The sequence below is a fragment of the Kogia breviceps genome, chromosome 4, assembly GCF_026419965.1.
Source record: "Kogia breviceps isolate mKogBre1 chromosome 4, mKogBre1 haplotype 1, whole genome shotgun sequence".
NCBI lineage: Eukaryota > Metazoa > Chordata > Mammalia > Artiodactyla > Physeteridae > Kogia > Kogia breviceps.
In genome coordinates, this window is record NC_081313.1 from 120,102,121 (window position 1) to 120,117,197 (window position 15,077).

General features: G+C 43.9%; 1 protein-coding gene across 20 annotated transcripts in view; it reads right to left on the minus strand.

Moving 5' to 3' along the window:
* The window catches only part of NR3C1 (nuclear receptor subfamily 3 group C member 1), a 740,177-nt gene that overhangs the window by 128,799 nt on the left and 596,301 nt on the right, over positions 1-15,077 (minus strand). For 6 of the 20 annotated variants that reach the window (XM_059062247.2, XM_059062240.2, XM_067031867.1 and 3 more), the window contains exons 1-2: positions 4,320-4,790; positions 728-1,930 (exon numbers count right to left, since the gene is read on the minus strand). In XM_059062247.2, the coding sequence (XP_058918230.1) occupies positions 728-1,917 (1,190 nt within the window). In that variant the 5' untranslated portion in view covers positions 1,918-1,930; positions 4,320-4,790. Of the gene's footprint in view, positions 1-727; positions 1,931-3,660; positions 3,750-4,016; positions 4,264-4,319; positions 4,791-5,109; positions 5,444-5,496; positions 5,721-6,263; positions 6,351-15,077 lie in introns of those variants that run through there. The other 14 variants (XM_067031860.1, XM_067031868.1, XM_067031865.1 and 11 more) reach the window with 9 other exon arrangements.

Genomic DNA, 15,077 nt, shown 5'->3' on the forward strand with positions numbered 1-15,077 from the left:
TGAGAACTTGTAAGAACATTTGAAAGTAAAATCAAGCACCGTGTTGCCACCAGTTCCTTTCTTAAAGAGACCAATCAACAGACACAACTTATCTGCTTTAGGTCAGGAACCCTGTGGGCAAGTCCCACGTCTAATACTCTCATCAGGTACACTGTGCAGTGACTGCATTGCTTTAGCAATCTCAGAACTCAGATTCTTCAAGGTTCAGTTTGAAGAAATGGGTTCATGGTTAGTACTTCTAATTTTTAACCCTTTAATCTCCTCAGGCTAACACTTCACAAATGTACAAATACAGCACAACGTTTGATTACGTGAAGTATTACGGGTGTTTTTCATCGTAGTGTAAGAGCATATTCTAAAACAGCTTAAAAAATATGCACAATAAATATATATTTCTAAACATTATACCCCTTGAATTTACAGAGTTTTTACTAAAGACACCTGTTAATGAGCAGTATTCTTTAAATTTTTTACATAAAAATTTCAATTACTGGCCAATGGGATACTAAATACCATTATTTCAGGGGGAAAAAAAAAACCGGGAAGGGTTTTGTACCGACCAATCACTTAGGTTTTCTACCATGCCTACTTTCAAGAGCCTGCTTAAACTTATTCACATGAAAAAGAACTTGAATTGTTGTCGAAAACATTCAAATAAATGAATATTTAAATCTATCAACTGATCTTAAATATACCATTCTCAAGAAACAGAAAGCATTAATCTTACCTTGAATAGCCATTAGAAAAAACCGTTCGACCGGAGAAGTTCAAAGTCCCCAAGGAAGTCAAGTTATCATCTCCAGATCCTTGGCATCTATTCCAATTTTCTGAACCAACAGGAATTGGTGGAATGACATTAAAAATAGGTTTCTGATCCTGCTGTTGAGAAAGGGATGCTGTATTCATGTCATAGTGGTACATCTGTCCCCCAGAGGTACTCACACCATGAACAGAAATGGCAGACATTTTATTACCAATTATATTTGCTCCAGAAAAGCTGGCCTGACAATAAACTGGGCCCAGTTTCTCCTGCTTAATTACTCCAGGGGTGCAGAGTTCGATAAAATCTTCTTTTTCTGTTTTCACTTGGGGCAGTGGCACACTGTTAGGGCTTGATAAGATCAGATCTCCATTATCCTTAATTTTAGGTTTAGTGTCCGGTAAAACAAGAGGCTTACAGTCCTCTTTTGAGTTTCCTTCCAGAAGGAATGGATCATCCTCTCCTGCCAAAGGAGAAAGCAAACAGTTTTCATCTATCAAGAGGTCTGAGCTCCAAGGACTCTCACTTGTCTCTTTACCTGGGGAACCAGAAGAAAACTCCAAATCCTGGAGTTTTTTCCTCCATATGTCAAAGGTGCTTTGGTCTGTGGTATACAACTTCACATTACCCCCATTAGTGCCCGTCTGGCCCTTCAAATTTTGCTGTTCTGAAGATACATCAGAGTGAGTTTTTGGAAACTCCTTCTCTGTGGGGGCAGCAGCTGATGCTGAATTCTTGGGGTTCTCTGCAACACGGGTCGACCTATTGAGGTTGGCGATGCTTTCTTCCAGAAGCCGAAAGTCTGTTTCCCCAGAGGAAAGGCTCATTTGGCTCTGCTGTGGGAATCCCAGGTCATTTCCCATTACTTTTGTCTCTGTCTCTCCCATATACAGTCCCATTGAGAGTGAAACTGCCTTGGACAGATCTGGCTGCTGCACATTGCTTCCTGAGCCTTTTGGAAAATCAACCAAAAGTCTCTGCTGCTTGGAGTCTGCCTGAGAAGCAGCAGCCAGTGAGGGTGAAGATGCAGAAACCTTCACAGTAGCTCCTCCCCTTAGGGTTTTATAGAAGTCCATCACATTTCCCCTCTCTCGACCAAGCACACTGCTGGGGATTTCTTCTCTACTGGGGGGGTTTAATGATTCCTTGGGGTCCATCAGTGAATATCAGCTACAAAAAAAAAGAGGCGGACATAATAAGCTATAAAATCACATTATCTCTGTGATCCGATTAGTAAGAGCCTGTTAAATGAACCTTTTAGTTAATTCCAAATCTAATTCCTTGTTATCAGAAGAGGAGATTCTGTCTTCCATAATATAAAGGCGTGTCTCCTGCTCCCTTTCAGTGTGCCACATTTAAAAGTACAATGCAGTCCACTTGCACAGCTGAGAACAAAACTGCATCAAACTAAGCTTGGCTATTCATCCTGCCACTCACAAATTGGTAACTTTGTTAATCACAGACATTATAATTCATTACATCTGATTATTCTGAAGGTTCAAGTTGATGTCAAAGTATTTAATTTAAAAAAAGGAAGTATGATCATTGAAATTCCTACCTCTTCTCAACCAGTCAAGGCTGTTGGCTTTTCTGAGAACCAATAAACATAAAATCTGATAAACACTGTGCTAGAATTCTCTACCTCTAATTACTCCCAACTCCTCTCCTACCGTCTGGTCACACATCCAAACCTTTTAGTACAACCTACTAGTGAACCATGCATTTTTACTTGGAAGATAAACAATGATGGTCTGCTCATCTTCCAAAAGGGTAGGAAAAGGCTCCTATTTTTAACCCATATTTCTTACCGAATGTGCCTAATAGTGCCTGCTTTCAAATTCTGGACATATGAGATGAAACACACTGTAAACAGGCTAACTAAAATTTAGATTTAAAAAAGAATGTGTAGTAGCTTCTCATTACAATTTTTAAAATACAGTATAAGAAATATCGCTCTCTCAAACCCTTACAACACAATAAAATCTAGATGAAGCTACATTTTCTTTTGCTTAAGACCCTCAGTATGAAATACTATTATGTCTCTAAATTAAGATTTTTTCCTTTCCAAATATCGAAGTACTGAAAAACAAAGGGGGGAAAAACACCCCAGAACTGTAAAATCATATTCATATAAATCCAAGTAAAATAAAACATAATACAATGCTCAGAATAATACTCCCTGCATTCTAAACCTTCACCTATCCTAATTCTGAGCCTACTCAAGAGGGTGAGGTTGCTAGAAGATTGTTGACAAGATGTTTTAAGAGGCGGGCAGAGACTTTGATGAGCATATTTGCGACAGTATAGCCAAATCCTGTCCAATGAAAGGAAACTTAAAGAAGCATAAACTTCACTGGCCCTCGCTAAAAGTGGAGCGTGATGAAGGTAGACAGAGAGGTGGGGACGTGCCACTACAAATCTTGAGGGTAAACTGCTTATCTCCCCGCCCCTCCGCCGTGTTTAGCTGATAACGATCTCTAAACACGAGGTATCAAATGGAGCCTAATGAATTTCCACGCCACTTTGACAGCTGCCTTCAAACTCGAAACCAAAACAATACTTCATAAAACGAAACGATCCCTCAAAGGATTTTATCCCCCAGTTTAAATTGCAAATAACCCCGTCACAGTAATTGGCCTTAATGAACCATGCCAAGGGGTCTTAAGCGGCATTACAAGGCTGCAATTACCAAGTCTGCAACCTCAAAACGTCCGACTAGCGCTTGTCAAAAATCGCACCACGAAACTATTATGGTTAGGGAGGGTCTTCTTCTAAAAGGGGCCACTTCAAAATGTCAAGAGAGAAGTGATGGCAAGCGCTAAAGAACAAACCCTCGCGGAGCGGGGGGGGTGGGGGGTGGTAGAAAAAAGCGCAACGTTAAAAGAGAAATGTGTCCAGACCTGTTGAGTTCTTTCTCCGACACGCCCACTTCCACCAGATAACACCAGCCCTGGCCGAAGTCTCCGAGTAGCAGCAGGCTCTCAGCCCCCTGCGTGTGTACACGCGCGCACACACACACACTCACACACACTCCTGCGCGCCCGCCAGAAAGGAGACGCGCTGGAGCCTCGACACAAACCCTGCTCGCGCTCGGGCGCCCTAGGGTGGAGCGGACAGAGTCGGGCGAGCAGGATTCAGACGCGGCTCAGCGTTCACCAAAAAAATGGGTGTCTGGGAGGCCCCCTGGGAGGGAAAAGAAAAGGGATTTGGGATAGAAGGAAAAAAAGAGAGAGAGATAGAGACCAAGATTCCTCACCAGGGAACGAGAGCCTGGAAACCCGGACGGCTCGACGAGGCTCCACTCGCAGAGAGCTCGGGTTCCTCCCCCTCGGCCAGGGGACGGCGGTCCAGGGAGAGGAAGAGGCCAGCGCTGTCACCCGCGCGCTGCCCTGTCGTCACCGTCCGCCGGCCCTCGCCAGCCCCCACCCCCACTACCCGAAGCTAATAAAACTTTGCAGGCTCCCGCGGCGCCCCCGAGCCGGCCTCCTGGTCCCCGCCCGCACCTCGGGGAGCGAGCGCCCGTGGGGGCTCAGCCCCCGGCCCTCCCCTCCCCCCTTACCTCTGCCGGCGGCGCCACTCACCCCACACCGTCCGCCGCTCCTACCGCAGCCGAGATAAACAACTTAGCGTGTGAAAGCAGGAGGAGCGGGAGCGAGAGATTTTTTTTCTCTAAAAAAAGGAAGTAAACAGCCGCCCCCTTCTCCATGGGGGGAGGGGAGAGCCCCTATTTGAGAAAGTCTCCCATTTCCCGGCTGACAAGCCAGCTCCCCCACCCGCGCCCGTCTTCGCGGGCCGGGGCTCTCGGGCGCGCGTCCTCCGTGCCGGCGCCCCGCCGCTCCCGCCGCTCCGGCTGCGGCGTCTCTTTCCACCCACTAGAATCCGTCCCCGACGGGCGGGCGGTGACTGGGGCTCCCGTCACAGACTCGAGCTCGCAAAATGGAGGAGGAGGAGGAGAGGAGGCAGCGCGGACACGCGAAAGGGACGCCCGGCCGCTGCAGACTAGCTGGACCGAGCGGGGGGCGGGCGGAGGCGGCGCCGCGGCGCGCACACACTCGCACACACACGCGCTCCCACCCCACCCCCGGCCGCTCCCCGCCCGAGGGGCCGCGCGGCGGCGCGGGGAACGGTGCAACCTGTTGGTGACACTAGGCAACTGCAGGGGCGGCCGCGGCCCCCGCCCCCACACCCTCCGCGCGGGCCCCGCCACCCCGGCCGCGACGGCGCCTGCCCCACCGCGGCCCCCCGGCACGGCCCCCGTCGAGGCTGCCTCCCGGGCGCGCGAGGCTTCTTCTCGCCCCCCACCCCTCACCCCCCCGGAAAAAGGAGAGGAGGCGGCGGCGGGGGCCGACCTGGTCTTTCTGGGGCGGGCTTCGGAAGGAAGCCGAGTTTCTCTAGTTTCTTTTCTGGCTGCTCCTTCCCGCCCCAGCCCAGCTCCGCGACTCCCGACCCACTCCGGAGCTCGCCCGGTCCCTCGGCGGCAACCGTCAGCGCCCTTGCGGGTGACAGCGGGCTGGCTGGGGGAGCCGGGGCGCGGCCCGCAGCAGAGCCGCGAGGGTGGTCCGCGCCGCCGCCCCCGGGCCGAGTTGAGCGAAGTGTGTCACTTCGCACGAGGCTACAGGGTTGCACGGAAACGGTGCAGCGGCGTCTCGGCCCCTCGTAGGGCCGGACGGCCAGACACGCCCTCTGCGGAGGCTTCAGGGAGGGGAGGGCAGGGAAGGGGGTCGGCGCATACATACTCTGGGCCGGGGGTGAGTCGCGTGCCGGCGGGTCCCCCACCCCCGCATCGTCTGGGCGGCCCAGTCTGCAGCCGCCGCCGCGTGCTCGCACCGGGAGAGAAGTTGCAAAGCAGAACCCACCCTCCCCTGCGCCCCGACTGTCCCCCACCCTCTTCTCCGAGCCTGCGAGGCGGCGGCGGCAGAAGGAGGCACCGCCTGCCAAGTTCAACCCCCATCCCTCCCTCCCTCCTAGCGCGCTCACACTTGAAGGAAGTTGCACGCCAAATGCAAAACCTCCAACGAACTGGATTTCTTTGCATTTTTAAATTATTATTTTTAAGGAAAGCGGGAGGTGGCAGGCTTAAAAGCAAGTTGCAAGCGAAACAGTAAGTTGCTTGCACAGTACGTCCTCCTTCCCCCCACCCCAACTCCTGACCTCTCCTTCCACCCCCTTCGGGGCCCACGTCCAAGTTTCCCGCGGAGGCCCCTCCCCCGAATCTTGACATTTGCTGCACTCGCCTCAATGCGTCGCCCACCCCTTAGTGTTCGTGGGACCCCCATCCCTCCAACTAAAACAGAACACACGCAGCTTTAAAATGTCAGCATTAAACTCCTTCCAGCTCTTCCCGTTACGCGCCTCCCCCTCTGTCCGAGGGAAACACGTGGCCTGTCCCCAACGAGAGGGGAGTGGGGCGAGAGGAGTCCGCGCCGGAGGCCCCCGCCCCAGCCCCCTTCCCCAGCTCGCCGCGTCCGGAGGGCTTGGGCGACGCCGGGATCGAGGCTCCTACCTTGGGCGGCACATATTATAATTTGTGTGACTCGGAGAAAGGTTGTGCTGTGTTGCTTTAGGGTTTGGGGAGGTAACTTTTGCGACCCCACAGGTGACAGCGCTTGCCAGCTGCAGCCGGGGGCGGAGAATGCCGCAGCTCCACCTAGCCCTGCCCGGGCGCTCGGCCGCAGCCACTCTCTTCCCCGGCCGCGCTCAGACTGGCGGCAGCTACTCTGCCCTGACATCTTGCAGAGGATTTGGTGGGAGTGCGTGCCGGAAGCCGCCTGCCGCCATCTTGGTAAAGGCAGCTGACACCGCCCGGCCGCGCGTCCACCATCTTGGCCAAGGTTCTCGCTGGCGGGCAGCCTAGGTCGCCCTTTCTCGGTTCTGGGGGTGTAGGCGCTGACCCGTGTGTCGTTCGAGATGACAGGAGAGAACTAGGCTATTAGCGAGCCGCCTGCCCGAAGGCGATCTCGGCGGGCCGCCTCCAGATGATGCCAGGGCCGCCATCTTGGCAAAGGAAGATACGCTGACAGCGTCGGAAGAGAGCAGGGAACCAAGACCTTTGGCAACCCTCAGCCAACCCTGGCTGGTAGAACCCTCAGCCAGGAGAATTTTTATGAAGGGCGCCGAGCAACCCAGTTGTTAACAAAACCCCTCTGGATACAGACGAGATGACTCCTCTTTTCTTTCCCTTGGCCCAAGTCAACTGGAGGGAGGCCCCTGTCTTGGGTGCTCATAGTGGATACTAAATGAGAATTGACTCGAGAACGCTACTTTGCCTACTTGCCAGGTGTCCTACCTTCTGAGTCTCAAATACTAGAATCAGATGTCTTTACTGCATTGGGTCCCCAAACAACCAACAGCTTCATGAAAAAAAATCAAGACTCAAACCTACAATACATAATATGTTACACATGTTTTAAAAATGAGTTAAATGACATACTGAAATGGTCATCCTTGTACATCTGCTTAGAAATTGTAGTAGGAACTATTTATATATGTAGTATATTATATATAATAATTTGTACATATATATGTAAAGGAACCATAACAGATAACCTAATCAAGTACCTCTTCCCATACCATAAACCTATTTCATAGTTGAATCTGTGCTCTAAAAAAAATCCAGCTCATCTCTCTTACCTGTTCACATTGTAGGTGGTGGATACCCTGCTTTTAAACAACATCTGCTTTTATAAGAGTTCCCAATTAACTTTCTCCCCACTCATTTTTTCCTGCAGGTCCAGTGCATCACTTGAAAACGGGAGAGGCCACATCATTTCAAATTAAAAATTGCCTTGAAAACACTTTCAATGGAGCAAAAGTGTGGAATTTTCCTGATTTTTTCTTTTCAGTTGTCTAAATATGCCTGTTAATTTTTTAATTTGATAGAAAAAGCTAATTCTTTAGACTTGCATGTTAATTTGAAAGCATGCACAAACTGTAGATTAGCCCAGTGTTTGCTTTTCAGAGTTAGAATTGTGCTTTATGGCTAACATTTATTGATTAACCCAACATACACATACACACACGTCTGCTGCCCACTTCTGCTGACAACAGCTGAATAGATAGGTACTACTCTAATTTTTCAACATGAGGAAACTGAGGCTTACAGAGCTTGATGTGTATCCAAGATCACACAGCTAATCATGGAGGATAGAAATAGACAATATTAAAGAGATTTTTCTTCACTGATCTTGTAACTTCCATGAAAGAGTATGTAAATTCCATGATAGGCTTGCAATAAATGTGTATGGAATTTAATTCAAGAAATGAAATGCAGTGTACCAGAAAAGACATGAGATTAAGCACTGTAATAATAACAGCAATTCTAACAGTAGGTAACATTTATTGAACTTTTACTATCTGCCAGGCACCACTGAAAGTGTTTTATATATACTATCTTAAATCTGTAGATATGAAAATTACTAATCTGTAATCCTGGGAAGTTATAATTACTAAAGGAGAAGAAATAGGATGAATCCCCATCTGAGGGGGAATATATTTGATTGTCTCAGAAGCAAAGGTGAGAATGAAGGTAATATATCCAAACTCCATCAAGGCAAGAACCTTTTCTGTTTTGTTCATTGCTATATGTCCCACTCCTAGAACAGAGACCAGTACGTAGTTATAATAAAACATTCAGTCAACTAGTCATAATATCACTTTTACTGAATTGTTGTGGAGGCCAAATGTGTTAATGAAATGTGTACAGGTAGTACTCAAGATCCTCATTTTAACTGCCTTATGTTTAAACACCTGAGTACTCCTTCCTAAAACAAAGACCTATTACTGTTTGTTCCTATACTGTCCTGTACTTTACTTTGGTGGCACATTACAGTGATAGTTTGTTATTTCTGGATTCATTTGTTAAATTTCTGTGTCCTCCACTGGAATATAAAAGCTCTGTGGTGGCAGAGCCTGTGTCTGTCTTTTTCATTGCTATATCACTAGCGCATAGTAGGTGCCCAGTGATATTTCTTAAATGAATGAGTGAATGAAGGAAGGAAGGAAGGAATGGAAAGGGTTTGAGACTGTATCCTAAGGTCAATAAAACCTTAAACCTGAATAGTAACCAAACCACTTTTTATATTTATACAGCAGTTGATATATTATCCAAGTGAGTTCTCCCATTTTGTTCATCTCTTGTATCATTTCTATTAAAATAATCCAGGCCTCACTGCCAGATTACTCCTCCAAATCAATTAAATCCTGTCATGCTCCTGCTCAAGTATCTACAGTAAATCCCTATGCCAGTGTACACAGATCTCAACTCCCATTCTGGTATGTATTTAAGACCACCGTTTTCACTTGCCCCTTTGTAGAGGGCAAAACCTTCTCACTGATGGGATTGGACTGGTATTTAATTCAATTAAAAAGTCAGTTAAAAAAAAAGTTAAAGCAAGGGAATCGTAAAAAAAAAAATTATACTTGAAAATTTTAAGCTTTAAAACCTACAACCTGTGACTGAACATTTATTTTCTAATCCTCTAATGAAGGTCTAAAGCTTTGGGGAGCCCACTGACTGGAGTTCCGTGTTTTCATTCATGTATAAACTGTACCCACATGGCATCAGTACATCATAGCTGTTAAGAGCCAGACTGGCTGGCTGGCCTCCACCACCCCTATGAAGAATGTAACCTTGGGCAACCTAACTCTCTGTGCCTCAGTTTCCATCATCTATAAAATGGGGATGATAATAGAACTAATTCAAGTTATTATAAACAGTAAACAAGTTCGATATATGTGAAGTGCTTAGACTAATTCCTGGGGTATATTAAATGTTCAATCATCATTAACTATTATTAATATGTAGTATCACTATTTCCCCAATTTTCTTTAAAGAGCAACACATTAAAATACTTACAAAATGAGTGCAGATTTCTAAATTTTTATGGTTCATCCCCCCTGCCCTTGCCACAATCTTTTAAAGTAGTTTTACATCCACCTATTTTGACAGCAATTATTTATAGGGCGTTTTTCCATTTAGATTTTATACAACAACAACTATTTCTTCTTTTACTCATATTTCATCATTTTACTTAATATTTAATTAAATCGAGTAATTACAAGAATGACACAAATGGAATAAACATATTTTGGGGGGAAAAACACTCCCCAAACACCAGGAAGTGTTGGTAAGCATAGAGCATAACTGGTGGGAACAGCAATGTGTGGAGTACAGGAAGTAATCTTGGCCCCAGTGTTCAGCCTGCCCTGCATCAATCAGTATGTTTTCCAGGGAGAATGGAGAACCTGGATTACTTGACATGAATGTATTCAGTAGTTTCAGTTAAGAGACAGCCTGATGAAGAAAGAGCACAGCATATACCACATTCATTCCCACCTTTACTGTTGTTTATCACACGTATTTCCTTTGACATAAGGAGACCTTGTAACTTATTTTCCTAGAGCCCATGATTCCTTGTCGTGGCTGTAGTTTCCATTTATTCTATCCTCCTATCCCTCCACCCCACTTTAGATCTATGACATTAAATGAAAATTGGAATCAAATAAATTTTTATCATTTTTGTATGTATTAATAATTTTGAATATGATAGTTCATTGAATATGTTAATTTTATATTAAGCCAAAACAAGCATCTTGTGTGGGTTGTCAGAACTTACTTTAAAAAAACTGTCCCTGGAATGTCTCTGTGTGTCTCATGGTTCTGTTCAGAATCAGTTAGGACCCCGTTTGACCAGGACATCTTATTGCTGTGTGGCTGACAGGGTTCTGGTGCTACAGCCAGGTGTCAGGCCTGTGCCTCTGAGGTCGGAGAGCCAAGTTCAGGACATTGGTCCACCAGAGACCTCCCAGCTCCATGTAATATCAAATGGCAAAAGCTCTCCCAAAGATCTCTATCTCAATGCTAAGACCTAGCTCCACTCAACAACCAGCGAACTACAGTGCTGGACACCCTATGCCAAACAACTAGCAAGACAGGAACACAACCCTATCCATTAGCAGAGAGGCTGCCTAAAATTATACTAAGTTCACAGACACCCCAAAACACAACACCAGACGTGGTCCTTCCCAGCAGAAAGACAAGATCCCCAGGCTCATCCACCAGAACAAAGGCACTAGTCCCCTCCTCCAGGAAGCCTACACAACACACTAAACCAACCTTAGCCACTGGGGGCAGACACCAAAAAAACAGGAACTACAAAACTGCAGGCTGCGAAAAGGAGACCCCAAACACAATAAGTTAAGCAAAATGAGAGGACAGAGAAACACAGCAGATGAAGGAGCAAGGTAAAAACCCACCAGACCAAACAAATGAACAGGAAATAGGCAGTCTACCTGAAAAAGAATTCAGAGTAATGATAGTAAAGATGATCCAAAATCTTGGAAATAGAATGGAGAAAATACAAGAAATCTTTAACAAGGACCAAGAAGAACTAACAAGCAAACAAACAATGATGAACAACACAATAAATGATATTAAAAATTCTCTAGAAGGAATCAATAGCAGAATAACTGAGGCAGAAGAACACATAAGTGACCTGGAAGATAAAACAGTAGAAAAAACTACCACAGAGCAGAATAAAAAAAAAAAGAATGATAAGAATTGAGGACAATCTGAGAGACCTCTGGGACAACATTAAATGCACCAACATTCGAATTACAGGGGTCCAGAAGAAGAAGAGAAAAAGAAAGGGACTGAGAAAATATTTGAAGAGATTATAGTTGAAAACTTCCCTAATATGGGAAAGGAAACAGTTGAGCCCAGGAAGCACAGAAAGTCCCATACAGGATAAATCCAAGGAGAAACACAACAAGACACGTATTAATCAAACTATCAAAAATTAAATACAAAGAAAAATATTAAATATTAATAAATATTAATATTAAATATTAATATTATAAATATTAATATTAAATATTCCAGCAAGAGAAAAACAACAAATAACATACAAGGGAATTCCCATAAGGTTAACAGCTGATATTTCAGCAGAAACTCTGCAAGCCAGAAGGGAGTGGCAGGACATATTTAAAGTGATGAAAGGGAAAAACCTACAACCAAGATTACCCAGCAAGTATCTCATTCAGATTTGACAGAGAAATTAAAACCTTAACAGATAAGCAAAAGTTAAGAGAATTCAGCACCATCAAACCAGCTTTACAACAAATGCTAAAGGAACTTCTCTAGGCAGGAAACACAAGAGAAGGAAAAGACCTACAATAACACACCCAAAAGAAGAAAATGGTAAGAGGAACATACATATCGATAATTACCTTAAATGTAAATGGATTAAATGCTCCCACCAAAAGACATAGATGGGCTGAATGGATACAAAAAAAAAAAAAAAAAAGACCTGTATGTATAAATATATACATAAATATATATAAATACATATATAAATACATATAAATATATATGTATAAAATGGACAACCTGGAAGAAATGGACAAATTCTTAGAAAAGCACAACCTTCCAAGACTGAACCAGGAGGAAATAGAAAATATAAACAGACCAATCACAAGCACTGAAATTGAAATTGTGATTAAAAGTCTTCCAAGAAACAAAAGCCCAGGACCAGATAGCTTCACAGGTGAATTCTATCAAATACTTAGAGAAGAGCTAAGACCTATCCTTCTCAAACTCTTCCAAAATAGAGCAGAGGGAGGAACACTCCCAAACTCATTCTATGAGGCCACCATCACCCTGATACCAAAACCAGACAAAGATGTCACAAAGAAAGAAAACTACAGGCCAATATCACTGAAGAACATGAATGCAAGAATCCTCAGCAAAATACTAGCAAACAGAATCCAACAGCATGTTAAAAGGATCATAGACCGTGATCAAGTGGGGTTTATCCCAGGAATGCAAGGATTCTTCAATATATGCAAATCAATCAGTGTGATACACCATATTAACAAACTGAAGGATAAAAACCATATGATCATCTCAATAGATGTAGAAAAAGCTTTTGACAAAATTCAACACCCATTTATGATAAATACTCTACAGAAAGTAGGCATAGAGGGAATCTACTTCAACATAAAAAAGGCCATATATGACAAACCCACAACCAACATAATTCTCAATGGTAAAAAAATGAAACCATTTTCACTAAGATCAGGAACAAGACAAAGTTGTCGACTCTCACCACTATTACTCAACATAGTTTTGGAAGTTTAGGCCACAGCAATCAGAGAAGAAAAAGAAATAAAAGGAAAAAAAACCAGAAAGGAAGAAGTAAAGCTGTCACTGTTTGCAGATGACATGACACTATAAATAGAGAATTCTAAAGATGCTACCAGAAAAGTACTAGAGCTAATCAATGAATTTGGTAAAGTAGCAGGATACAAAATTAATGCACAGAAATCACTTGCATTCCTATACAGTAATGATGAAAAATCTGAAAGACAAATTAAGGAAACACTGCCATTTACCACTGCAACAAAAAGAATAAAATACCTAGGAATAAACCTACCTAAGGAGACAAAAGACCTGTATGCAGAAAACTCTAAGACAATGATGAAGGAAATTAAAGATGATACAAGCAGATGGAGAGATATACCATGTTCTTGGATTGGAAGAATCAACACTATAAAAATGACTATACTACCCAAAGCAATCTACAGATTCAATGCAAGCCCTATCAATCTACCAATGGCATTTTTCACAGAACTAGAACAAAAAAATTCACAATTTGTATGGAAACACAAAAGACCCCGAATAGCCAAAGAAATCTTGAGAATGAAACATGGAGCTGGAGGAATCAGGCTCCTGGACTTCAGACTATACTACAAAGCTACAGTAATTAAGACTGTATGGTACTGGCACAAATACAGAAATATAGATCAGTGGAACAGGATAGAAAGCGCAGAGATAAACCCACACACATATGGTTACCTTATTTTTAATAAAGGGGGCAAGAATATACAATGGATAAAAGACAGCCTCTTCAATAAGTGGTGCTGGGAAAACTGGACAGCTACATGTAAAAGAATGAAATTAGAAAACTCCCTACCACCATACACAAAAATAAACTCAAAATGGATTAAAGACCTACATGTAAGGCCTGACACTATAAAACTCTTAGAGGAAAACATAGGCAGAACACTCTAGGACATAAATCACAGCAAGATCCTTTTTGACCCACCTCCTAGAGAAATGGAAATAAAAACAAAAATTAAAAAAATGGGACCTAATGAAACTTAAAAGCTTTTGCACAGCAAAGGAAACCATAAACAAGACAAAAGGACAAACTTCAGAACTGGAGAAAATATTTGCAAATGAAGCAACTGACAAAGGATTAATCTCCAAAATTTACAAGCATCTCATGCAGCTGAATATCAAAAAAACAACCCAATCCAAAAATGGGCAGAAGACCTAAATAGACATTTCTCCAAGGAAGATATACAGATTGCCAACAAACACATGAAAGAATGTTCAACATCACTAATCATTAGAGAAATGCAAATCAAAACTACAATGAGTTATCACCTCACACCAGTCACAACGGCCATTATCATAAAAGCTAGAAACAATAAATGCTGGAGAGGGTGTGGAGAAAAGGGGACCCTCTTTCACTGTTGGTGGGAATGTAAATTGATACAGCCACTACGGAGAACAGTATGGAGGTTCCTTAAAAAACTACCAATAGAACTACCATACAACCCAGAAATCCCACTACTGGGCATATACCCTGAGAAAACCATAATCCAAAAAGAGTCATGTACCACAATGTTCACTGCAGCTCTATTTACAATAGCCAGGACATGGAAGCAACCTAAGTGTCCATCAACAGATGAATGGATAAAGAAGATGTGGCACATATATATTATGGAATAGTATTCAGCCATAAAAAGAAACGAAACTGAGTTATTTGTAGTGAGGTGGATGGACCTAGAGTCTGTCATACAGAGTGAAGTAAGTCAGAAAGAGAAAAATAAACACCGTATGCTAACACATATATATGGAATCTAAAAAAAAAAAAAAGTTTCTGCAGAATCTAGGGGCAGGACAGGAATAAAGATGCAGATGTAGAGAATGGACTTAAGGACACGGGGAGGGGAAAGGATTAGATGGGACGAAGTGAGAGAGCGGCATGGATTTATAGATACTGTCAAATGTAAAACAGCTAGTGGGAAGCAGCCACATAGCACAGGGAGATCAGCTCGGCGCTTTGTGACCACCTAGAGGGGTGGGATAGGGAGGGTGGGAGGGAGACACAAGAGGGAGGAGATATGGGGATATATGTATATGTATAGCTGATTCACTTTGTTATAAAGCAGAAACTAACACACCATTGTAAAGCAATTATACACCAATAAAGATGTTAAAAAAAAAACCCCACAGAAGTGTTCCTACAGC